This window comes from Elephas maximus, chromosome 11 (genome assembly GCF_024166365.1).
Source record: "Elephas maximus indicus isolate mEleMax1 chromosome 11, mEleMax1 primary haplotype, whole genome shotgun sequence".
Lineage (NCBI taxonomy): Eukaryota > Metazoa > Chordata > Mammalia > Proboscidea > Elephantidae > Elephas > Elephas maximus.
The window spans coordinates 39555990-39581094 of NC_064829.1; the positions used below are offsets into that span (position 1 = coordinate 39555990).

The window sequence follows — 25105 nt, forward strand, 5'->3', positions numbered from 1 at the left end:
TTTAGCTGTTAAGATACATTCCTGCCAACCTATAGTCTTCTTTAAGAGCTTCAGTAAAGTCCTGTAAAGCAGTTGCCCAGTAAAGCATCATCTTTAGGGATTTCAGTTAGTTTTACAGTAGCTGTTATGTTTATTTCAACTAGAAACCTTGGTTTCTGTGTGTATTTTGAATAAATGTATCAAAACCAAAACCAAACCCACTGCTGTTGAGTCGATTCCTACTATAAGACAGAGTAGAACTGCCCCATAGAGTTTCCAAGGAGCACCTGGTGGATTTGAACTGCCGACCTCTTGGGTAACAGCCATAGCACTTAACCACTACACCACTAGGGTTTCCGAATAAATGTATAGTCCTAAGTTAATTGTAAACCTGATGACTTTTTTTAGTTTCTTATGAGTGTTTTTCATTGTATTTTTGACCATGTCTCTTGTCTATATTTTTCTTGTCTATATTAATGCAGTTGCTATTTGAAAAGTTTATTGTATGGTTTGTTCCGCTAATTTTTTGTAGTAATTTCTTGGTTTAATTTAGGTTTTTCTAGTAAAACAGTTTTGTTGTCTAATTTGATTTTTATTTCTTGCTTTTCTTTACTGTTATGCTTTTAAACCTTTGCTTTGTTTCTGTAGCTATTGCCAGTACCTTTGAAAGTATGCTGAATAGAAATTCTTGGCCTTGTTTCTACTTTTTAGTAAAAATTTATTCAGTATTTGACTAAATATTTTTTTGTGTATCTAATAGGCTGGGCACAAAGGAAAAAAATCAAGCTTGTCAAGGAACAAAGTCTAATGAACAGTAATTTTCCATTAAGTAAAATACTTTGCTTCTGGAACGTTTAAAAGATTTATAGTTCAATTTTTTATACTAGTAATACAAATTAGTCATAGTGTATAATGCAGAGTATACTACTTTATTATCTCTTTTGACAATTACTTGATTTTTAAAATATTTCAGACAAGGGTATATGTTGAACTTTTTAAAAATTCTGTGTTAGTACTCTTAAAGATAGTCGGCAACTATATTAACCAAAAAATTGTAAATAAACTTACTTAGACTTTATTTTGGAATATACTAGCTATGTGTTCTGGGATAAAACTAAATTACTTGTAAGAGAAAGTGCAATGTGTTTGGATTGCTAAGATTTAATTTAGGACTTTTTTTAACCCCACTCCACACCCTTCCCAGTATACCATTGTGCCTGATTTAGGACTTTTATGTGTATACTTATAAGTAATACTTCTGAATCTATAATTTTTTTTTGGCTGGGTTTTGAAATTAGAAGTTTTGAAAAAGTCATACTTAGCTCATAAATAGAATTTTGGTGACATACTAGGATATATTTGGAAACCCTGGTGGCACAGTGGTGAAGTGCTATGGTTGCTAACCAAAAAGCTGGCAGTTCAGATCCACCAGGCAGGTGCTCCTTGGAAACTCTATGGGGCAGTTCTACTCTGTCCTATAGGATCGCTATGAGTCGGAATTGACTCGACGGCAACTGGTTTGGTTTTTGGTTTTTTTTACTAGGCTATATTTAGGAATAGTGTACGCTGTATTTGAAATTTTGAAACGTATTGAAGTTTACAGTAAATTGTTTACTATGAATTAGGAAATGGGTTAGTGATCTGAGTTTTTTTCTCTTACTTGAAAAAGTTTTTTGCATTCTTTATTCTCTAAAAACAAGTATGTTTTTAAAAACTTATTTGTAAATATTTCATTATAGTAAATGTTATGATTAGGATCTCAATTTCTTTCCTGGTATAATAACTGTATAACTGTATAAAGGTATTTTTAAATAGTTACATTATTTTATTAATTTAAAAATGTATTATTTTAAATTATAAGGGCAATGCATAGTAAATGTAACAGAAGAATTCAAATTTTTGAAAAAAGATGAGTCCCCCTTCATCATTCCTATTCCTCTTTCCGGAGGTATAATTTTTATCAAGAGGTTGGTATATGTTCTGTAGCCATTTTTTTCTGATGTATTTATAAACATACATATTCTTTAAAAAGTATAAATGGGATCATGCAGTATATGTTCCAAGGCTTTCTTCGTGCAGCAAAATACCCTGGCTTATCTTTGAATGTCACTTCTGTTTAAACCAAAAATCAAACCCGTTGCCATTGAGTCAATTCCGACTTATAGTGACCCTATAGAACAGAGTAGAACTGCCCCGTAGGGTTTTCAAGGCTCTAATCTTTATAGAAGCCAACTGCCACATCTTTCTCCTGCAGAGCTGCTGGTGAGTTCAAACCACCGACTTTTCGGTTAGCAGCTAAGCACTTAACCACTGTACCACCAGAGCTCTTTGTCAGTCTACATACATCTCCTTAATATCATGTCCCTTCCTTTCTTCCTTCAGGTAATTTTTTTCTTTTGAGAAATTTAATATCAGAAAGCACAAGGAATAAATTGCCATTTATGTCAATTTCGGTCACCTGGGATTAACAGGAAACCCTGGTGGTGTAGCGGTTAAGTGCTACAGCTGCTAACCAAAGGGTCGGCAGTTCGAATCCGCCAGGTGCTCCTTGGAAACTCTATGGGGCAGTTCTCCTCTGTCCTGTAGGGTTGCTATGAGTCGGAATTGACTCGACGGCGCTGGGTTTGGTTTGGAATTAACAAATTTTTAAATTAAAATAGTAATAAATTATCAAAATGGTTAATACATTCATATGGTTCAAAAATCAAGAAGTACAAACAGGTATAGAATGAACAGTTTCCTTATCCCTGTTGCCACTCCCTCCGCACCCTCTTCTCAGATTCCCTGGTAGCTGTCATTATTGATTTCTCCAGTATTCTTTCAGATGTTTTATGCATATATAAAAAGATAGGAACATATTTTGTCTCCCCTCCTTTTTTACACAAAAGGTAACGTTTTGAAGAACTGTTAATATTCTGTTACATTTGCTTAATGATCCTCCTTAGGATTATAAAATGTTACACATCAAGTCCCCTTTAACGGTTGTTATAATGAGTAGTGTGTACTTTTTCTGGCTGAATTTAAACTTTTAAACATGAACGCTTCTATAACCAATATAGGATATTATTTTGGGGATGTACATTTGAGTTGTGCCCCAACCTTCTTTTTCACATAAGCCGTGTGTTTTTTATTGGACTATTTTGTATATTGCAGTGATTTTACGGACATATGTGCCACGTTATAGCAAAACTGGCTATATCTTTCAATAGGCCCTTCAGAGAGAGTCTAAGTGGTAACTTTTCTGAATCCTTAAACGTTTCTATTCACTCAAAAGAAAGCTGGTATTTAAAAAAAAAAAAAACAAACTGTTGCTGTCAAGTTGATTCCTACTCATAGCGACCTTATAGGATAGAGTAGAACTGCCCCATAGAGTTTCTACAGAGCCCTTGGTGGGTTCAAACTGCCAGTCTTTTGGTTAGCAGCAATAGCACTTAACCACTACACCACCAGGGTTTCCAAAGCAATGTTAATATCAGAGAAAATCAGCTAACGTTTCAGGGAGAGAGACATATCATATGGATAAAAGGAGCAATCATGAGTTTTTATTTATATACCTCTTTCAGGAACTGCTTTTCACCAAAGATCACATAATGGAGAAAACCCCCAATGGGAAAAGGATTTAAATGCTAGTCTCTCCTAAGCTGTGAACACTCTTACTCTGTCATATTAGGAGTCCTTGGGTGGTGCAAACGAACAGGCTCGGCTGCTAATCGAAAGGCTGGCAGTTCGAGTCCACCCAGAAGCACCTCAGAAGAAAGCCCTGGCTATCTACTTCTGAAAAATCAGCTGTTGAGAACTATGGAGCACAGTTCTACCCTGACACACATGGGGTCGCCACGAGTTGGAATTGATATGAGAACAACTGGGTATTATATCACATTAGCAGATTGAAGGAGAACAAATCATAGGATCATTTCAATGGATGCAGAAAAGCATTTGTTAGTATTCAACCCTCTCTTATTACAAAACATTGTAGCAAATTAGGAATAGGGTGGAATATCCTGTTATTCTAATTAAGGTCCGCTTTTCTATTCAGGAATTAGGTAAAGTGCTTGTATCATCCCTATGATTTAACTTTGTGAATCAGGTTATAAGCAATTCAGTGAGAAAGGAAGTAAGATATATTTAAAAAGATGGAAAAGAAAGAGATCGTCCCAATTTGTAGATGATAAATCTACATAAAAATCCTAAGAAACAGCTGACAAACTATTAGAACAAATAAGAGAGTACAGAGGGGTTGCTTGAATACAAAGTAGGTAGATAAAAATAACATTTCTTTATATCAACATCTCTTTATACACATCAGATAAAAAAATTTAATAGAAGAAAAACCCCACTCATACTAGCAACAATAACTATGAAGTACCTGGAAATAAACCTTATAAAAATGTGTAAGGTTTTTATGGTGGAAATTATAAAACTTTATGGAAAAGCATGAAAGAAACCTGAATAAGTGTAGAGACATGACATATTTATGGATAGAAAGATTCAGTGAAATAAAGATGTCACTTCTCTAGCTAATTCTGAAAATGTTAATGCAATCCCAATAAAATGTCAGCAACATTTTTTGGTAGAACTTGAAAAACTGATTTCAGAATTTCTAATAAAGTGTTAATGACCATGAATAACTAAGACAGTTTTGAAGAAGTAGAACACAGATAGAACCAACCCTTTTGGATATCATGATGTATTATGATGCTATAGTAATTAAAATGATGTGGTATTAATTCAGCATAGTGATCAAAATACATTAGAGAGCCTGGAAACAGTCCCACGCATACATTGGAACTTTGATGTGATGTCACAAAACAGCAGGGCAAAATGATTTATTCAGTTAAAAGGTATTTGGGCAATGGCCTTGTGTATAGAATGTCTACCTTATACTGTACATAAAAATGTTTCATGTGGATTAAAGACTGAAATGTGATGAGCAAAACTTAAAACTTTTAGAAGGAAATGCAGAGGAATATCTCTGATCTTGAAATGGGGATGATTTAAGGGTACGACATTAGGAGCCATAATTTTAGGAAAAAGTGTGATGAATTTAGACTGCATTAAAAATGTAAACTTCTCCATATCAAAAGACAGCAAACAAGGTTGAAGACAAGAAATAGACTAAATGGTCATGCAGGTTATTCTGTTGCAATAGATTATATCCGAGCAGATTGATTAACACTGTGATTTTTTTCCCCATGTACATTCATGTTTTGGCCCATCAGCAAATGGCAGCTGAAGCGAAGTACACTAAAACGTAGCTGAACACAACAAGCCGCAGAATTAGTGGTATACTGGTTAAAGTGCTCAGCTGCTAACCGAAAGTTTGGCAGTTTGAACCCAGCAGCCACTCCACAGGAGAAAGATGTGGCAGTCTGCTCCTGTAAAGATTTACAGCCTTGGAAGTCCTGTGGGCCTTTCTACCGTGTCCTATAGTGTCACTATGAGTCAGAATCGGCTCTTCAGCAGTGGTTTGTTTTTAGTGGGTACACCGTGCTTACACAGTATTCTTGCTTCAGTTTGGCGGTGAGCTCTGTCTTAGAATAGCTGTTACATGGTTTTCCTTTCCTTTTGCAGTTTACATTTATCTTCATAACTTACCAGCTTCAACTACTTACTCTTTTTTTTTTTCTTCTTTTAAATTTTAGGGTAAAGTCTTTATTAGGAACTTAACGGTCTTTTTATTAGTATTTTTTTAGGATTGTTAGGGGTTTGTTAGTGCTCTGTGACCGGGTTACAAGGGTAGTCCATTCACCACCATTTTTTCCATAAGCCCTGTAAGGTTTAGTGTGCAGTTTTGCAGAACGCAAAGTTTTTTTTTTTTTTTTTCAATTTTAATTTTTGTTGTTGAGAGTGTACACAGCAGGACATACACCAGTTCAACAATTCCTACATGTACAATTCAGTAACATTGATTACATTTGTGCAACCATTCTCGCCCTCCTTTCGAGTTGTTCCTCCCTCATTAACATAACCTCACTGCCCTCTAAGTTTCCTATCTAATCTTTTGAGTTACTGTTGTCAATTTGATTCCATATAGATACTACCTTAAAAGAGCACGATGCTCGGACATTCTTTACTAGTTAAGCTAAACTATTGTTAGGTTTTAAGAAAACTTCAGAGGATTAAAGATTAAAGATTATCTCAGGGCAGTAGTTTCAGGAGTTCATCCAGCCTCCATGGCTCTAGGAAGTCTGTATCCCATGAAAATTTGAAATTCTGTTCATGTTCCCCTTTTTGATCAGGATATTTCTATAGAATCTTTGATCAAAATGTCCAGTAATGGTAGCGGGCACCAACCAGTTCTGGTCCCATGGCAGGGCAGGCAGTTGTTCATGGAGGTAGTTAGCCACACATTCCTTTTCCTCTTATTGCTGATTCCCCTTCCTCTGTTGCTCCAGGTGAATACAGACCAATCGTTGTATCTTGGAAGGCTGCTTGTTAGCTTTTATGACCCCAGGCACTATGCAGGGAGCTAGGAGGTAGAATAAAAATCAAAAGACCACACTGTTGCCATCAATTTGATTCTAATTCGTAGGGACCCCGTAGGACAGAGACCAACTGCCCCATAGAGTTTCCAAGGAGCATTTGGTGGATTCGAACTGCTGACCTTTTGGTTAGCAGCTGTAGCTCTTAACCACTACGCCACCAGGGTTTCCAGGAGGTAGAATGGAAGTACTAAATAAGATATCAGGGATGGCGCATGAAGCCATGACCCTAAACCTCCAAACTAAGGAACGAAATCCCATACAGTGTTTGGTTGTACACAAGCAGCCTCAGCAGCTACTCTTTTTTTGTCTTTGTAAATATATCATACAGCCTTTGCCAGTGCAGCTGTTTATAGGTGTACCACTTATTGACAGCAATTACTTAATCACCTGTGCAACTCTTCTCTTAACGCAATTTTTACTTCACCGTAAACTGAAATTTGGTACTCTATAAGAAAAAAAAAAAAATTTTTTTTTTTTTATAAGCAATAACCCCCAGGCCTTTTCCCCTCCCTCCTACCCCTGGTAACCACTAGTAAACTTTGGTTTATTACATTTGTCTGTTCTTGGCTTTTTTTTATAAATGTGGTCATACAATATTTGTCCTTTTGTGATTGGCTTTCTTCTCTCAGCATAATGTCTTCGCGCTCCATGCATATTGGAGCATGTATGACGACTTCATTTCCCTCACTGGCTATGTAGTATTCCATTGTATGTATGTGCCACATTTTGTTTATCTGTTCATTTGTTGATGGTCATTATGTTGTTTCTCCCTCTCGGCTCTTGTGAATAGTGTTGCAGTGAACGTGGGTGTACGAGTATCTGAGTCTCTGCTTTCCAGTCCTTTGAGGAGTTGTCACACTATTTTCCATCACGGCTGCACCATTTTTCATTCTCACCAGCAGTGGGTAAGGGTCCCAGTTTCTCCACATCCTCACCAACATTTGTTAGCAAAGCTTTTCTGTATGGCATATATTGTATATACCAGATATGCCTTAACCACATAAAGCAAATGATTTAGTGTACAAAGATGAGGTTCTAGTTTGTAAATCATTTTCCCCCAGAATTTTCAACACATCCTTCTGTGAATTTGTCATCTGTTACTGCCGATGAGTTTGATGCTAATCTGGTTCTTTTAGTAAGTGATACAAATACGTTTTTTACTCCCTCTTGTAAGCTGTTAAAGTTTAAGAACAACTTGTATTTTGAAAATTCCCAGTGGTACATCTGGGTGTGGGTCTGTTTATTTTTTAAATTCTTTGTATTGGTTATTCAGTCATCTTATTCTGCAGACTTTTTTTTTTTTTTAATTCTGAAAATTTCCATCACGTATGCTTTCAGTTTCTTTTTAGTTTGCTGTTTTCTTTTTCTGCCTTCTTTTGGTTGGCTTTTGGACCACCTGGACTAGGGCTCTGGTGAAATTTCTCTTTTTGTTTTTTAGCTGTTATCCCCCACCCATCCCCTAATTTTAGCATTTGTTGTTGTCATTTTAAGACGAGTTAGAAGATAATTTAGCTCTTTTTATATCAATTTTAACATAATTATCCTTGTTTTTACTCCTAATGAACTTTTTTTTAATTTAAGGATAACATACATACAGAAAAGGGCCACATCATAAATGTCCAGCTCAAAATATTTTCCCAGACTGAACAGATCTTTGTTATTCAGCACTCGCATTAAACCACAGACAGAACATGATCAGCACCCTAGAAAACCCCCTAATGCTCCCTTCTCCAAGGATTACATCCCCCTCTCCAGGATACCCTATCCTGACTTAACACATCAATTGGTTTACCAGCTTTTTGCGTTTTATAAAATAGAATCATGCAGTATGTACTTTGATGCCTGGCTTCTTTAGCTGAACAGTATGTTCATCCGTTTGTTGCATGTTATCTCTGCCTTTTCATTCTCATTACAGTGTACTATAGTTTTCGTTATATGATATGTCAGTTTGTTTATTCATTTTTCTGTTGATGAACTTTTATGTAGTTTTCAGTTTGGGGCTATTACTAATAATGTGGCTATGAACTTTCTAGGAAATTCCTTGTGATCATATATGTAATTCTGTTGTGTATGTATCTGGAATGGAATTACTGGGTCATAGAGTTTGCCTATGTTAACCTTAAGGAAATACTACCAACCAGTTTTCCAAATGGTTGTATCAGTTCATACCCCGAATACAAATTTTGGTTGCTCACATCTTCCCCAACACTTAGTGTTTTCCACCTTTTTCATTTTAGTCCTGTTGGTGAGTACATGGTGGTGGTGTAGTTTTGCAATTAATTTTAATTGTTTTATAAATGAACTCAGAAATTTTTAAAATTTTACCCCTTCTTCCTCAGTATAACTTTTGATAGTACATCTTAGTTGTTTAAGATTTTTTAATATTCTATGTTTATATTTTATTTATAATTATTAAATTAGCATACTGGCTAATTTACCCACTAATTGTTAACTGTTCATTTCTCCCGCTCAAACGCCATCATTTTTATGCTTGGTTCTCTCTCTCCTTTTTTTTGGCTGGTACGGATTTGTTGACAGTTTAAGTTCTTTATGCAAAGAGGAAAGTTTACCTTGATAATTCAGTGACAGTTTTACCCTAATTCCTTAAATATCTTTCTTTGGCAGCTAACTAGACTAGACTTCTATAACATTATTTAATCCTGGTGGTTCTTTCTCTGTGATCCTTCCTTCTCCAAACGTTCCTTTAAATATTTGTTTTTCTAGATTGTTTCTTTGGTGCTGTACTCACCTTATCTGCTCTCCATATTTATTCCCCTAGTTTCTAGGTCCATATTTCCATTTGTTAACTGCATATCATGCATTGAGATTGTTGAAGGTACTTTGAACTTGCACTTATTTTTTCCTGTCAAAACATCTTCCAGTATTAGCTCAATTAATACAGTCACCTTTTGCTCAAGTGTTCTAAGTTAGAAATGCCTGCCTTGCTCATTTGCCCACAAATGATTGTCAAAAAATTCTCTCGATTTAACACAGCAGGCCTCCACCTTACACAGTGACAGAGTGAGAACTGTGTGCCTAAAACAGAGAGCTTCTTATCCCTCTTTCCTACCCCTGCCTTGGTGCAGACTTTATCATGTTCTGGACTATTGTTCAGTTACTTTTTTTCTTTGGTCTTCTCCCTTTTCACTTTTACAGTCTTTCTGACTGAAGAATGTAAACACTGGCTGAAACAATTTAAATTAAAACTTTATTATTTGAAATTTACAAAACTAAGTGCAAAAGAAATGTAAACTTTCAAATGATGCTTTTTGTTTGTAGTATTTATACTTCTGAAGTTATTAAAACTCAAACCTGCACAGAGATTTTGGGAAGACTCTGTATGTAAGGACTTTGGGGTAAGTACTGACGTTGTTTTGCAGAAGCACGGAGCACTCCTGTCTTTATATCCTCTTTAACATTGATTATTTTTATTTTAAACCAGTTTCCAATTTGATAAGTGAAAAGTAGTGGTAACTTGGTTTTGTTCACTTTGTATTTTTTTGGTTACTGGTTATAGTAAATATTTTTAGTGTTTTAGTTTATGATCTTAATTGGTAATCGCTTCTAATGCTACATTAGTGATATTAAAAATATTACTACTATTTATTCAGCACTTACCTGACTGTGACAGACACTGTGATACGCATTTTACATGCATTGTCTGTGTTAGTCTTCTAAACAGTGCTGTGAAGTGTAGATACTTCTGTTATTTTATGAGCAAGAAAACTGATTTTAGAGAGGAAAGGTGACTTGGCCAGTGCCAAGTAGTAAGGAAATCTGTGATCTGTATTGTTACAATTTATTACCTCCCAACTTTTGTTCGTATAAACCTGTGTAACCAAACCTGTGGCAGTCAAGTCAATTCTGACTCATAGTGACCCAATGGGACAGAGTAAAACTGGCTATAGGGTTTCCAAAGAGCACCTGGTGGATTTGAACTGCTGACCTTTTGGTTATCAGCCAAGCTCTTAACCACAGTGCCACCAAAGTTCCATTTTGTTAGTGTAGATGAGGAATATTCAATATATTTGCATTTATAGGGGATTGGATTAAATATGTAGTTGCCGTAGATCCCAGATAAAAATGTTTGTGATCTCTCTGGTTTGCCTAAAAGAAAATGATCATTTGGTATTTGATAAGATTAGGGGATAAAAAATAAAGGTGTTAGTTTGGTTCCAATTAGAACCTTGGTTATGGATGTTTAGAGCTACAAACTATTGTGGGAAATTTTATAACCAGGTAAATCTGGACGACACTTAAATGTTTTCCTTAGCATTGTAGTAAATGCTGTAAGTTATAGAGAAACCTATTCAGCTTTGTTTTTTACCCTATAACTTCCCAAACCAGTATGTGTACTTTTTGTAGTAGACCTAGTCATATCTTGTGGAACAACATCTTAAAGTACATGGATTTGAGACAAAAGTTGATGTAGGCCCCTCTCTTGTTTTATAAAGGGAAGAAATGGAGATTCATTGTGGTTAAATGTGTTGCATGACATCACACAGCTACTAAATGGCAGAGCCAGTAAGAGATGTATTTCTTCCTTCGTACCATGCTTCTTGTGATGTTATATAATGTTAATATATATTTTTCATATACTATGTCAAAAAGTTGTAAAGCAGACTCAAGTATAATTTCTTTTATATTCCCACCTAGTCCAGTTACCAGTCTTACACTCTCAGAAACACGTGCGGTTTTTTAAATTCTGCGCTATATGTACGTATGAATACCCTAACTTACTTAGCATGAATAAATATCCATAATCAATTTTTTTAATGGCAAAGATTTTGTTTTTTAGGCTTGCATTTTAATATACCCGTTCAATGAATAAAACCAGGAAAATGAGTAACGTCTGGATGGTGTTAGAGCCTAGTAGGATATTCAAGGGGCCAGACTGTCAGGATGCCAGCCTGCTTGCCCCTGTATTGCCCCACAGATATGGTGACACCTCTGCGAGGGCCCCTTGCCAGACAGCAGGCAGTGCGCCTGGGGACACACGTGGTGGGAAGCTTGCCTGTCTGGTGGGGTGGGGGTGTGTTGGGACCGCCCACCCCACTTAGCTCAGTGTGATAAAACTTTGTTTGCTCTTTTAATGTTTGGGGAAGTCCCCATCTTGCATTCTCCACAGTGGGCTCAGGCACCACTTCCTGTTGAGCGTGACCCAAGGGGAAGCAGGGTTGTCCTGCCTGTCCTCCCGACCCTAGCCTCCCCCCCCTCGCTTGTTTGATTTTAATCATAGAAATGAAAAAGAGTAATTTTTTTCTCTAGTTAACGTGTCACAAATGTTTGGTTTAGTTTCTGTAGAAAATGTTTCCTGACTGCAATGAGAGAAGGCGGAGTACATTGTCCCCTCTGTCGTGGAAACGTGACTAGAAGAGAGAGAGCATGTCCTGAACGGGCTTTAGACCTTGAAAATATCATGAGGAAGTTTTCTGGTAGCTGCAGATGCTGTGCGAAACAGGTAAAGTAAATGTGATACAGCTCTCCTTTGAGAGTTGTTTCTTGTCTGAAATTCCTGCTTGTGCTTTTGAAGTGGGTACCGTCTTAAAGAGAAAGAAGTTATTTAGGTTGGCAGTTGAGTAGAAAAGGCCAAAAAAAGCTGTGACCTTAGACCTCACTAGATTATTAATTTATTGAGAACAGAGCCCGACATAATCCGAATTCACCATAATTTTTTACATGGTATTTTTTTCTAATTGCTCATTGATTGTATGAATTAAATGAGCAAGCTAGCATTTAACTCATTCAAATCCCATTCTGATACAAAACTCAACCCTTAATTTCTAGCAGTAACATCAGTATTCAACTTTGCGCATAGAAATATTAATAGTTTGACCAAAAAGATTTGTGTAGGTAAGGAACTTTTTAGCTGCCCATTTTATGTATTTATTTAAGAAATTACAAAATATTTGGTAAAACAGTTTAGTTTTTAAGGAACAGGCGGGAAAACTAGGTGTTGGCAAAAAGCTGGCATTAATTTTTCAGTCTGGGTTTTAGAGTTCCATCTTTGAAGGAGAAGTAAGATGGTGAAGGGTGGTTAGGCTTTGAATATATCCCTGTGTCGTGGATTTACCGCAGACGTTTTTTCTAACAGCTGATTGAGTCACTGAGCAAAACTAGTTGCTATTTCATGCATTCACCCAAGTCAGATCTGCTTTTCCATCTCTTTGAAGGAGGCGTTTAACTGACAGGGCAATGGAGTGAAGCTGGAAAACATACTCGAGAGATTCTGGCTCTCCTCCTCAGTGAGAAACTGAAAAATGTGCCAAGTGTTTACCTGGGAACTTAATTTTTTAAGCTCCTTCTAACTATGCCAGGTTGCGGTAAAGAATAAAGAAATGCTTAGTAGTACGAGGCAACTTCTTAGAGTTTTATTTAGGTCTATAAGTATTAGCCATTCAAAGCTCAAGTATAAAATTTGTTTTTAATGTTTTTTTGTGCTGAGCCTGGGCAAATGGGCCATTCTCCATCGTCGCTGAAACTGACAGATGGAAATTTATTACTTATTTTCAGCTTCTAAAGGATTAAGGAAACCCTGGTGGCGCAGTGGTTAAGTGCTACGGCTGCAAACCAAAGGGTCAGCAGTTCAGATCCACCAGGCGCTCCTTGGAAACCCTATGGGGCAGTTCTGTCCTGCCCTATAGGGTCAATATGAGTTGGAATCGACTCGTCCGCACTGGGTTGAAGGATTAAATCATTTACTTAAAAAAACAAAAAGCAAATTTGTTTAAATGGAATATTTAGTAATTTTTTTTTCTGTTGTTGACAGTATCTCAAATCTTGTGAATTCTTTTCCAAGTTAAAAATCATTTTACCTTTTAATCAATAATTTACAGATTAAATTCTATCGCATGAGACACCATTACAAATCTTGTAAGAAGTATCAGGATGAATATGGCGTTTCTTCTATCATTCCAAACTTTCAGATCTCTCAAGATTCAGTAGGGAACAGGTAAGCAATGTTCATTACTAAAAAGAGAATTTTTATAATTGAAATGGAAATTGTTTAGGGAACTATGTTTGATAAGGTATTTTTTGTTCTGTTTGTGTGTGTTTTAAGGAAATTGCCAGGTATCCAAGCTACGTAATTTGTCTTCAGTCTTTATTTGGCCTTTGTATAAAATTATATCTGGGATGTCAACTTCATGATATATTTAAGTGTGTATTGTTTAAAATCAGTCTCAGAATCTACATTCTGTGGGTAAAACAGTGGACTTGGGGGTTGAAGATTATTTTCTTTAATTGATTTTATAACTACAGTTTTTGGAAAACTGGAGAAAACCCCTTTCAGTAGTATATTTACAAACTAGAATCTTTTTTTCTGTGCTATTTAAGGAATAGACTGAGTTTTTTAAAATTTTTAGACTGGATTTATTTATTCTAATAGTAAAGTGTCATGTAAAAGTGTGACATAGTACTATTAAATTCTTAGTTGTATTTGTCTTTTCTTTTAACTAAGTTTTGATTTGATTTATATGTATATGTAATTTTTTATGAAATATGTTTTACAGAGAAAAATGGCTAAAATGCACATGTATGGTTTAAAAAATAGTGATAAAACAAATACCCAGTTATTCACCAGCCTAGGTCAAGAAATAGAACATTAGTATCTTCTGTGAGCCCCTGCCCATTTGAAGCCCTAACCCCACCCTCACACTCCCAGAGGTAACCACTGTCCTATTTGGTTCATTCATTCCTTTTCTTTATAGTATTACTACCCAGGCGTGTATCCCTAAACAGTGCCTTCTTTAATTTTGAAAAGCTCAATATCAAGCACACGTATTACTGTGTAAGAAAGGCAGTGTTGCTGCTATTGTAGAAAGGCTCCCAGGAGACTGTGTTAAGGAGAGTCTGTCAGGTTTTATTTCACTAGTGTTTCATTTCACAACTCATGTTGCTAATTTTCAGGTTTTGGGTTGGAACCACACTTATGCAGCCTACATTCATCAAAACTGCAGTCAGGCTTCTCTCCTATCCCTCAGTTGAAACTCTTCTGGTAAAGGTCTTTAGTAATTTTCTGATTGCCTAGTCTACAAAATTGCTTTAGGTCACTTTATTTGGCTTCCTAGTGTCATTGGATTAAATTGGTCACTTGCATCTTATGATTCTTTAGTCCTCTTGGGTTCCTTCACCCCTTGTGCTTAACTTATTATTATACTTCTGCTATATTGTAGTTACCTATCATTTATTTGTTTTGGGGCCCACTAGATTAAGTTTTTAAGTGTGGGGTTGGTGTTTGCCTTGCTTAACATTGTATCTCTAGCTTGTTAGCACAGTTCCTAGGTCTGTATATATGACTTGTTAAATTACCAAATAATTTTTCTTCTCAGGACATATCTTTTTCCCTGACTCCGGTGATCCAGTTGGTCATATTTACTGTTGATGACTAACGTTGGTATTCCTCACCTGTGCTTTTTTCCCATCTGTATAGGCATTTCCTTAGTTCAAGCCATCATCAACTCTCTTGAATTACTGCAGTAGTCTTTTTGTTGTTCATCCTTCTCTATGGCTTTGTCTTCCTTTAATTTGTGCTGTATTCTGTTGCCAAAGCAATGTTTCAGAAGTGCAGTTCCTGTCTCTTTCTCCTTGTCCTTATACGTTTCTCCCTGTACTCTGTCAGTGACTTCTCATGGCTCTGTAGCCGTTGTTTCTTCGCCTTGGTCCCATGGACCAGCTAAGGGCTCTGTGAACTCCCTAAAACTGCCAAATTTTGTGTATGTGTATATTTTCTGGAAAAAAGGCGTCAAGATTCTCAAAGGGTTTTATGATCTCACATCCAATAACAAATTCTTTTCTAATCTGGCCTTTGGCTCTCTTTTAAGCCTTTCTTTTTCCTGGCTACCCACCACTGCACCATATACCCCCCCATTGCTGTCAAGTCGATTCCGATTCATAGCCACCCTATAGAACCGAGTAGAACTGCCGAGCGGTTTCCACGGAGCCGCTGGTGGATTTTAACTGCTGACCTTTTGGTTAGCAACCATAGCTCTTAACCACTATGCCACCAAGGCTTCCCATATACCCTAGCCATGATGAGTTTCTTGCATCATATCATTGCTGTCCTTGAGAAGCAATATAATTTAGTGGTTAAAATGAAGGGATGGAGCCAGACTACCTGGGTTCAAATTCCAGCTGTCACTTACTGTTGTATGACTTTTGGTAAGAAACTGTGCCTCAGTTTTCTCATCTGTTAATTAAAAAAAGGGTGGTGGTGATGATAATATTAGCACCTTATAGGACCGGGAGAAAAATGAATAGCCAGTTTTTTAAACATTTTTACTTAACTCCAGTATTGAGATAACTAGCAAACTTCTGTGTGGTACAAATAATTTGGGGGGCCACTACCTATTTCATTGCTATTGTAAATATTCTTCTGTTGAAAGGCCTCGTTTTATAAAATTGACCACATAGATTAAATTTTATAGTACATAGGGGACGGTCCCTGTATGGACGGAATGTATGCTCTTGCCTCAGGATTCCTCTGCTATTCCATATAGCATGTGACTCAGGCATAGGGACTGCGTGAGGATGTCATGGTGTTCTGTATGTTAAATGTTAGTGGAGCCTGGTTTTTTCCTTTTGACTACTCTGCCATCTTGGCCTCGCCTCTCCTAGTTTCTTTCCTTTTGGGGGTAAAATATATAAACAATGAAATTTCAATTATTTTCTTAAACGTGCTCCACTTTGGAGTCTGCAGCCTTAGATCACATCCTAGTTAAGAGTCAAAAGTTCATGAATTCCTAATTTTATTCCAGTTTTCAAAAACTTACTGTTCTAGATAGAGGAATATCTTAATATAAAAGTCTAAAGGACCAGGGGGATTATTCATGCTATGGATTTAAGATATTTTTGCAAAATTCTGTTTTCTCTATACTCTTGTAATTGTGCATAAACTAATTTTAAAGGACACTGAGGATCTATTAAGCTGTCTTATCTTAATTTACTTGAAAAAGTAATTCATGCCGTAATGATTTCAAAGTTCAACACTATTTGAAGTTCAGACTTACAAAACAAATTCAGACCAGTCTTCTTTAGGAGTTCAAATTAATGAATCTTTTATGTTCTTTATTATTTGTGGCATTAACTCCTTCCCCCACACTTCTTAAGTAATCGGAGTGAAACATCCACATCTGATAACACAGAAACTTACCAAGAGAATACAAGGTAAGCTTTTGAAAAATTCTGCTTTAGTAAGTAACATCTATCACTTTATGAAATAATGGATTTTTAAGTTAAACTTTTTATTTATTCATTTAAATCACCAGACATAGTGTTAGAAGTTAGCAGTTGGGAAATAAAATGTTCAGTTGCTGCGTTCAGTGCTCCCATGTTAAATCAGAAGAGCTTAGCTCTCTATTTTCACTGTGGTCAGGTTTCTTCCATGCACGATTCAGGTAGAATTGTCAGTATTGAACTATCCCTTGCTGCAGTTCAAAGGTATTAAACCCAGTGATGCATGACCCTCAAATTGTTTCTGAAGTGTTTTCATTCTAGTAGTCAGTGCTTTGTTCTCCACTTTTCCTAGCAATTTTGTATGTTAGATTCCTAGGGACTGGGATATATTAAAGATAAGACATTGATGGAAATCTTTTAAACATTTCAAGGTCTTAGGTACAAGATTTCCAAACTGGGGTGCCACAAGATATTTTAGATTTTCAAGGAACACACAGTGACATCTGTTGGCACCACACAAACTACTATAATTAAATTGGCGATAGCTGCTTAATAAATGAAGTTGTTAAGTGTGTGTGTGTGTCTGCGTGTGGCCTAGAGGCATTGTGAAAAAATTTTTACCGAGATACTAAGGGCGCTGTCAACTGGGAACCTTTGGGAACCTCTGTTCTAGATTATTTGTTGTAAACAGTTATTTCAAAATGAGAGAATAGTTGAACAGTCAAATAATTATAACTTAAAAAAGAAACTTATAATTGGTTAAAAAGTAGAAGTGCATCATTTTTATGTTTTGATTTTGAATTAAATATTCTTCGTTTAACATTGTTTTATAGTTCTTCTGGGCATCCCACCTTTAAGTGTCCATTGTGTCAAGAATCAAATTTTACCAGACAGCGTTTACTGGATCACTGTAACAGTAATCACCTCTTTCAAATAGTTCCTGTGGTAGGTACATATGTTTAAGACAGTCATCTGCCTAAATTAAAGCAGGCTGTTCCATTTATTTCACTTCACCTGAGCAACAAAGGAAGGTAATTGATGTAAATTGAAGGGGCATTGTCAATTTGGTAGGTGTTTATCAACAAATGCCTGATGATTGTGAAGCAAAATGAGGTATTTAAAATTCCAGTAACACTATAAAAAAGTGCTTACTGTAAGGGTAATAACTGAGAGAAGAAGGAAGTATGGAAGCTGAACCCGAGATTTATTACTGGGGCCTCTGAGTTTCTTGCTCTGTAGGATGCAGGCAACGATCCAGTCAGGTGGGTCAGCTACAGTGAAAACACCTATAAGTAAGGTAAAGTTAGTAGGTATTTTTAATTGTATCCTTGCAGGATGTAGTATATGAATGCAGTTTTTGAGGAGATAAAGTAATGAGACCTGTTTGATGAACGAGGGATATAGAGCTTGAGTGCATTGTCCCAGCAGTGTGTTAATGGTCCTCATTTGAAACATAAGTTTCACCGGTCAGTTGTTTCAGCTGTGGATGAAACAGGAGAAACTGATCTAGAAGTGATAGTTCCCTTTCAGCTGAACGTTTGATATATATTTTCTTCAGGAATAAGAATAGAAGGAAAACATTTTAAGTAAAATAAGGATTATGGATAATTGCTAAGCTGTCCTAGTGGAGATAGTTAGAAGAAATTGTGAAATCACATGCCCCGGTAACTCTCCGAGGCCTTTAAACACTTGGAGATACTACCTGCTTTGCTCATTAGAAGATGGTCATTTATTTAAGTAAACAAATGTAGTGCCAAAGATATTTCCAGTAAAACAAAATTCTCTTATGACAGAGATTTCACTTAATGCTTTATATTGGATTACTAAATTTTTATCAATTTCTGCAAAATGTTCAATGTATCATAAACTTTTGCTAGAGTCCAACTACTAAGTTTCTTTTTATATCATTTCAATATGTAATCCATTCACTTTTCGTAATTTACTTCATTTATAATCTTAAGGGAACATTGTAGCAATTAAAAAGTACAAAAAAAAATCCTGAAGGATACAATTTAATGTTTATTTCATTTTACTTATAAATGAAATGAAGCTAATAATAATTATATCACAGTTACCGTATGGATCAAATGAGATCACATATTAGGTACATCGTAGGTGGTTAATGGTAACTGTCATTTTAATGAGGAGCCCTGGTGGCTCAGTGGTTAAAACACTCAGTTTCGAACCAAAAGGTCGGCAGTTCAAATCCACCAGCTGCTCTGTGGGAGAGAGATGTGGCAGTTTGCTTCTATCAGGATTTTTAGCCTTGGAAGCCCTGCGGGGCAGTTCTTCTCTGTCCTTTAGGGTCACTATGAGTCAGAATTGACTTGATGGCAGTGGGTTTTTGGTTATCATCATAATTAGGAGCCCTGGTGGTGCGCTGGTTAAAGTGCTCGGCTGCTAACTAAAAGATCAGCAGTTCGAATCCACTAACCATTCTGCAGGAGAAGGATGTGGCAGCCTGATTCTGTAAATATTACAGCCTTGGAAACTCTATGGGGCAGTTTTACTCCGTCCTATAGGGTCACTGTGAGTTGGAATCGACTCGAGGGCCCTGGGTTTTTGGGTTTTGGAAACCCTATGGGCAGTTCTACTCTGTCCTATAGGGTCGCTATGAGTTGGAATATGAGTTTCAGGTTTTATCATTATAATTGTTGTTACTAAGGGCTGGATGTGGTGTTTCTATTGAAACAGTTATGTAATTAGAGATTAAGTAATAAAATGTCCAAGATCTCTTTTTATTGTGGTGTGTTAGATGAGTGTAATTTTTATTTATCTAAGGTACTTTGGTTGGGAAATTATCTAGTTGTGGAATTTGGCCCTTAGAAATGGTTTTCATATAGATGTTTTAGGAAACATAAGCCTATGTTGTTTTAATACCCCCAGTAATTATAGTTTTTGATTATTTTAATTCCTTTCTATCTAAAGCAATCTCTCTCTCATAGACGTGTCCTATTTGTGTGTCTCTTCCTTGGGGAGATCCTAGCCAGATTACTAGAAATTTCGTTAGTCATCTAAATCAAAGACATCAGTTTGATTATGGAGAATTTGTGGTAAGTAATTTCTTCAGGATTAAGAAAATACCATTTAAATATTCAAGTTAAATTAATGTTTTGAATGTAGACTTGAGTTTGAAGCAAGCTGTTGTGTGATATTTCATGAATGTAAAGTAAGTTCTGTTTCTGATGTTAGAGAGGTGAAATTTGGCTTGTAGAAGTGGTACAAGTTGAATTTACCCTCCATCTCTGTACTAGAGAGACAATTGACAGAGGAAAAGCAAACCACCAGATTAATAAAATTTTAATTTATATGAAAGATGATCAATACAAAATTTATATGAAATTTTGATTTATATGAAAACTCTGTCTAGTTTTAAGGGAAAATTGTACCTACTAGAGAAGTAAAGTTGATAACAACATAGGAAGGAGAATGTAAGTTGCTTGTTGAGCCCACTGTGATAGATTCTCACATCCAGCATGTGAGACACATTCTTTTTAAAGATGACGGAGCCTCATCATCAGGTGAAGCCAGGTTGGATAGTGGACCCTGGCCTTAGTTGACTGCTTTAACAGGGTCGGGTTTTTTTAATAAGGGAAGTTACATAATGTAAAAATGCACGCCCAAAGCAAAACGTGGATTAATTTCTACTTCTCCAATGTGTCGTGAGTAATTTTTTTTTTTTAATTCGGTGATGAGTTATGTTTTACTGTTTGAGAAATTGCATCTTATTAAAATTTGGTGTGATTAAAACCTTATCGAATTCAAGATTAATTCTGACAAAGAATGGCTGATACTTGTTTTACAGTTTAGGGAATAAGCACAGGCATGTGCAGTCCTGGCAGTGGCATGAACAGAATTCACTGCTAATATATGTTATTTTCCTTAAAATGAACTTACTTTCAGGCGTTTGGCATCTAGAGATGACACATAATTTATTATGTGGGTTGCAATTAATGTTGAAATTCCATCATTCTTCTTAAATGTTATTTTTTGTTTTGTAGGATTTTGCATTTTTTACTCATACTACTTCAAAGTAACAATTCAGATATGTGTAAAACTCAGATGTACTCTATTCTAGCATTTTAATGAAATAATTGTAGATTATTCTTAAATTATCATTGTAAGAAAGGTTACTTTGGAGAATGTTTGAAAAAACAATCTCTGAGTTGCTATTGATCTAATTGTCAGACTATTGTACATTACTATAGAAAAACATAAATGTCAAAAGCTATTTTGATGGAAAGTACGGAAAATAGAATTTTTTAAGATAAGGAGTAATGTTATAAGTAAGATTGAGTGAATTGCATTTTTTAGCTTCATGTTATGGTTAAGCTATTGTTATTCAGTTATTAATATTTCTCTAAAATGAACTTATTTTCAGACAGTTGGCATTTAGAGATGACACAAAATTTATCACTTATATGGGTTACAGTTAACTATACCTCTAATCAATGAATTATCATAAAGCAACATAATTCTCAAATTTCATTCTCTGCTCATCTTTCCTGTTGATTATCAGCTATTCCTACATAATTACAACTGAACTTATTTTTTATTAAAGTTCAGGTATTTATATCTTACATTTTAAAGGCTAGTGTATGTTGTACATAAACTGTCCTGAGTATGTGTATCAGGATATGTAAGTATTGAATAGTTGGGTTTATTTTTCTTGTTGACATATTAAATGTTACTGTTTTTAGAATCTTCAGCTAGATGAGGAAACCCAATATCAAACTGCTGTTGAGGAATCTTTTCAAGTAAACATCTGAAGGCTCTAGACATCTCTGCATCTTTGTACCTGCAAGTGCCACCTTTAAGGGGAAAACTACATGAAGTCACCATTTCAATCAATAACTTGATGTGTATATTAATAAAATTAATTCAGTCTATTAGTTTTTTTAATTGAAGAATAAAGGTGGGCCATCTAACAACTTCATCCTCTTAATAAATTAAAAAATGAAAGTTATGACATTAGCTTATTTAAAAGCATAAAGAGAATTGTATTTCACTAATGTAATGGTGAAAAGGGAATCCCTGTTGTACCTTGTCTTTTTTATGTTTCATATTGAATTTTTCATTATTACGTTGCTTTTGAAATTTGGAGAAGTTTCTTACATTTACTTTATTGTACACAGGTAACGCACAGTTGTAAATTCTAAAGATGTGATTGATAAAAAACGTAGCTGAGCCAGTTGTCAGAGTTGCAGAGTGGAAACTTGAAGTGCTAAATGAAACAATCCAAAGTAAACTTTTTTATACAGATTCTAGCTGAAGAATTCATCTTTAAGAAAATTGTATTTATATAACTTTTAGTATTTTTGAAGGCTAGTGAGATTTCTTTAATAATTTAACTCTTTAAAAAGCAAAAGCTCATTGTAAAGATATTTTCTTTTGGTATTAGAAGGAAATATCAAGAGAAAATTTTATGTCCTTGGTGAGCAGTTGGTAGTTTCAACCTTGTTTGTTTGGCTGCCTAGTTTGTAAACTCAAAATGAAGTAAGCTGGTGAACAGCTCTTTGGCCTCAGAATATTTCAATAGCCAGTATTTCTGATTAGCTAAGATAAAACTTTTATTAGAAATTTTCAGTTAGTGATAACTATATTCTGAATATATATTTAAATAAGAGGTTTGGCTTCATTAGAATTTGGAAACTCAAAGCTAAAGAGCCGCACATTATATATACATACAGTTTGTCAGATTACATATGGTTTCTATTAAGGATTTAAAAAAAGGGCAGTATAGGATTGAAGTGTTTATCTGATTTGATTAAAATTTTGTCTGTCACCAAATTAAAATAAGTCAAATGCCAAGTGGTCTAGTCGGCTGCTATTAACCTTAAAAGTTGAGTTTACGCGCACACGCACACACACGCACGCGCACACACCCACCCACCCACCCACACACACACATTTATATGGTGCTCATTTGTTATTCTCAAAGATAATGTGTGACTATGAAGTAGTAAGACAGATTTTACCAGCCACTCTGTTTCACTACTTTTTAGTCAAAACTAGGTTTGTTCTTAATATTCATTAATGAGAATCATAAATGTACTAGAAGGCCCAAATCACAGAATAAAGGATGAAACGTGGACTAGCTGACATTCCATACTACTATACATTGTATACACTTTCCTTAAAATAAGTAACTCAAAGAACATAAAAGAAAATCTCAAAAGTAGTTTGCTGCTAATATATACATATATTGTATAAAAAGATATATTTTGATTTTGTTAAAACCCTTGTTGACTTTTCTAAAGTAAACATTTTTTAACTTGATTTAATAAAAATGTTAATTTTGGAAGTGGAGTTTTGTAAAAACCTTTTTCAGTCAGACAGTGATGACTTTATTTATGGGTGGTAGTAATCACACAGAAAAGCCAGACATCTAATTATCTATGTGTTTGTTCTGTCATTCTTCAGTGGTATTTACTATGTGCTTGAACGTTTTCTCTGCAGTTACATGAGTGTAGTTTTAAGAATAGCTGTTTAATGAACTCTTTAAAAAGATTTTGACCACTGTTTTTTCCAGTGTAAAACAATAACTTTAGAGTTTCTTTCAAAGCCTAATACTTTCAGTATGTCAAATCAAACCATTCTGGGATTTGAGAACTTCTTTAAAGGAAAACTATGATAAAGATCATATTGATGAACTTGTGTTTTGAAATTTTGTGGATAAGTTTAATATCATTAATGTCATGTGTGTCTTTCATAATAGATTTTTTTCATAAGGAAAGTACTGACTTTATTTGTGATTATCTGGTAACTTCTGAATATAGAATGATTGTTTAAAATCTCCCCTTTTGTCTCAGTAATTGGGAATAGAGAGGCTTTACAGATTGACAGTTTAAACTTCTGAAAAAAATTTTTTTAATGTTTATAGCTGAGTCATCATAAAGGAAGGAAACTGTAATACTCAAATACCTAAATTTTACTATGCCACTTAGGAAAGCCATTTCTCTCAACAAATTCCAATTTATGCTGTTAAACACAGAGTCTTATTTGAGATGTACTGCTTTATTTTTCAATTAAAAGTGGTTTTCTCCTACTTGCGTGTCTAATTAAAATTTTGTCTAGAGGCAAACATGATAAGATTTATTTCTCATAACTCACTCTGAAAGACATGTAGGAGATAACCCATTTTTTTATACTTAAAAAATTGGGTGCAACACTACCACATGCTGATGCTGTATATTGGATTTTACTTTATAAACCTATTTTATCTTTATTTTAAATGTTAATCAACTTACAAAGCTGTTTTATCAAGTGTCCATGTAAAAAAATTTTAAGCCTTCTTAGCAGCCAGGAAGAAAACCAGTTGACTGAATTGGTTAATAAACCCTTAAGCCAGATACCGGGGGTAGAAGAACCTACTGCCTAATACAGTATCAAAGCCTTTTGAGTTAATTAGGAATGCTGGTGGCACAGTGGTTTAGTGCTTGGTTGCTAACTGAAAGGTTGGTGATTTGAACCCACCAGTCACTCCAAGGGAGAAAAATGCGGCAGTTGGTTCCCATAAAGACTACTGTGACCTATAGAATTGCTATGAGTAGGAAACAACAGCAATGGGTTTTTTTTTGTTGGGCTGCTCAGTAAATACGATCTTTAGTGAATCATAACGTACAGAAACTGCTTCGGGCTGCTACTCAAAACAGCCGTAGTGGATGTGGTGACATTTTAGCATTGGTAGAAAAGGGTGGGACCCTGAAGAAGTAGTACATGTAGTATAAAAGTCATAGAAATATAAATAAAGTGCTTACTTTATTATGCAAATAATTTTCTAATATTTTTACTATGCAGTATTTTCTAATTATGTAGTACAAGTTTGAAAAAAGATAAATGAAAATGAGATATTAAGAAATTGAAGGATAGAGGAACCTTGGGAAAATAGGTTTTATAGCCCTGCTTCTGTGATGGTTGGTTGAGGTTGTGTCAACTTGGCTACTGGGCCATGATTCTCGGTGGTTTTGCAGTTATGTAATGATGTAGTTTGGTAGTTAGGATGTAATTTGGCAGTTAGGTAAGGATACAGTCATCCTCCATGTTGTGACCTGATGTCATCATCCTGTATGATGTGATCAGCCAGTCAGCTGTAAGAGGAGTTTCCTCAGGGGTGTTACCTGCATCCAAAATATATGGAGTTAGGTCATTGGCTGTTTACTCATGGTGTCTCTAGCAGTGAAATTGATGGGAAATCTAAATACTTGATCTGTTCAAGCAGAAGAATTCTATGTCAAGTGAATGGCATTCTAACAAATCACCAGAATAGTGTGTCACGGCCCCTCAGTCCATTCCCAGATTTGAGCCAGTTTATAGAGCCAGAATTTGTTGAATGAAGGAGAGGCCAGGCTCCCTGAGGAAGAGCCCCCACTACACTGCCAAAAATTTATACTGTTAACCTTTCTCCCAGCCTTCCCCAAAGGGATCTATGGCCTTTTATGAGTGTTCATTGAGGAAAAATATTTTTC

At 35.5% G+C, this 25105-nt stretch overlaps 1 protein-coding gene across 4 annotated transcripts in view; it reads left to right on the forward strand.

The window, feature by feature from the left end:
• Positions 1-23691, forward strand: part of RNF138 (ring finger protein 138) — a 35944-nt gene extending 12253 nt beyond the window's left edge. For 3 of the 4 annotated variants that reach the window (XM_049902278.1, XM_049902281.1, XM_049902280.1), the window contains exons 3-8: positions 11760-11925; positions 13301-13416; positions 16572-16628; positions 17471-17582; positions 19583-19690; positions 21338-23687. In XM_049902278.1, the coding sequence (XP_049758235.1) occupies positions 11760-11925; positions 13301-13416; positions 16572-16628; positions 17471-17582; positions 19583-19690; positions 21338-21406 (628 nt within the window). In that variant the 3' untranslated portion in view covers positions 21407-23687. Of the gene's footprint in view, positions 1-11759; positions 11926-13300; positions 13417-16571; positions 16629-17470; positions 17583-19565; positions 19691-21337 lie in introns of all 4 variants that reach the window. The other variant, XM_049902279.1, reaches the window with a different exon arrangement.
• Positions 23692-25105: the final 1414 nt, after the last annotated feature.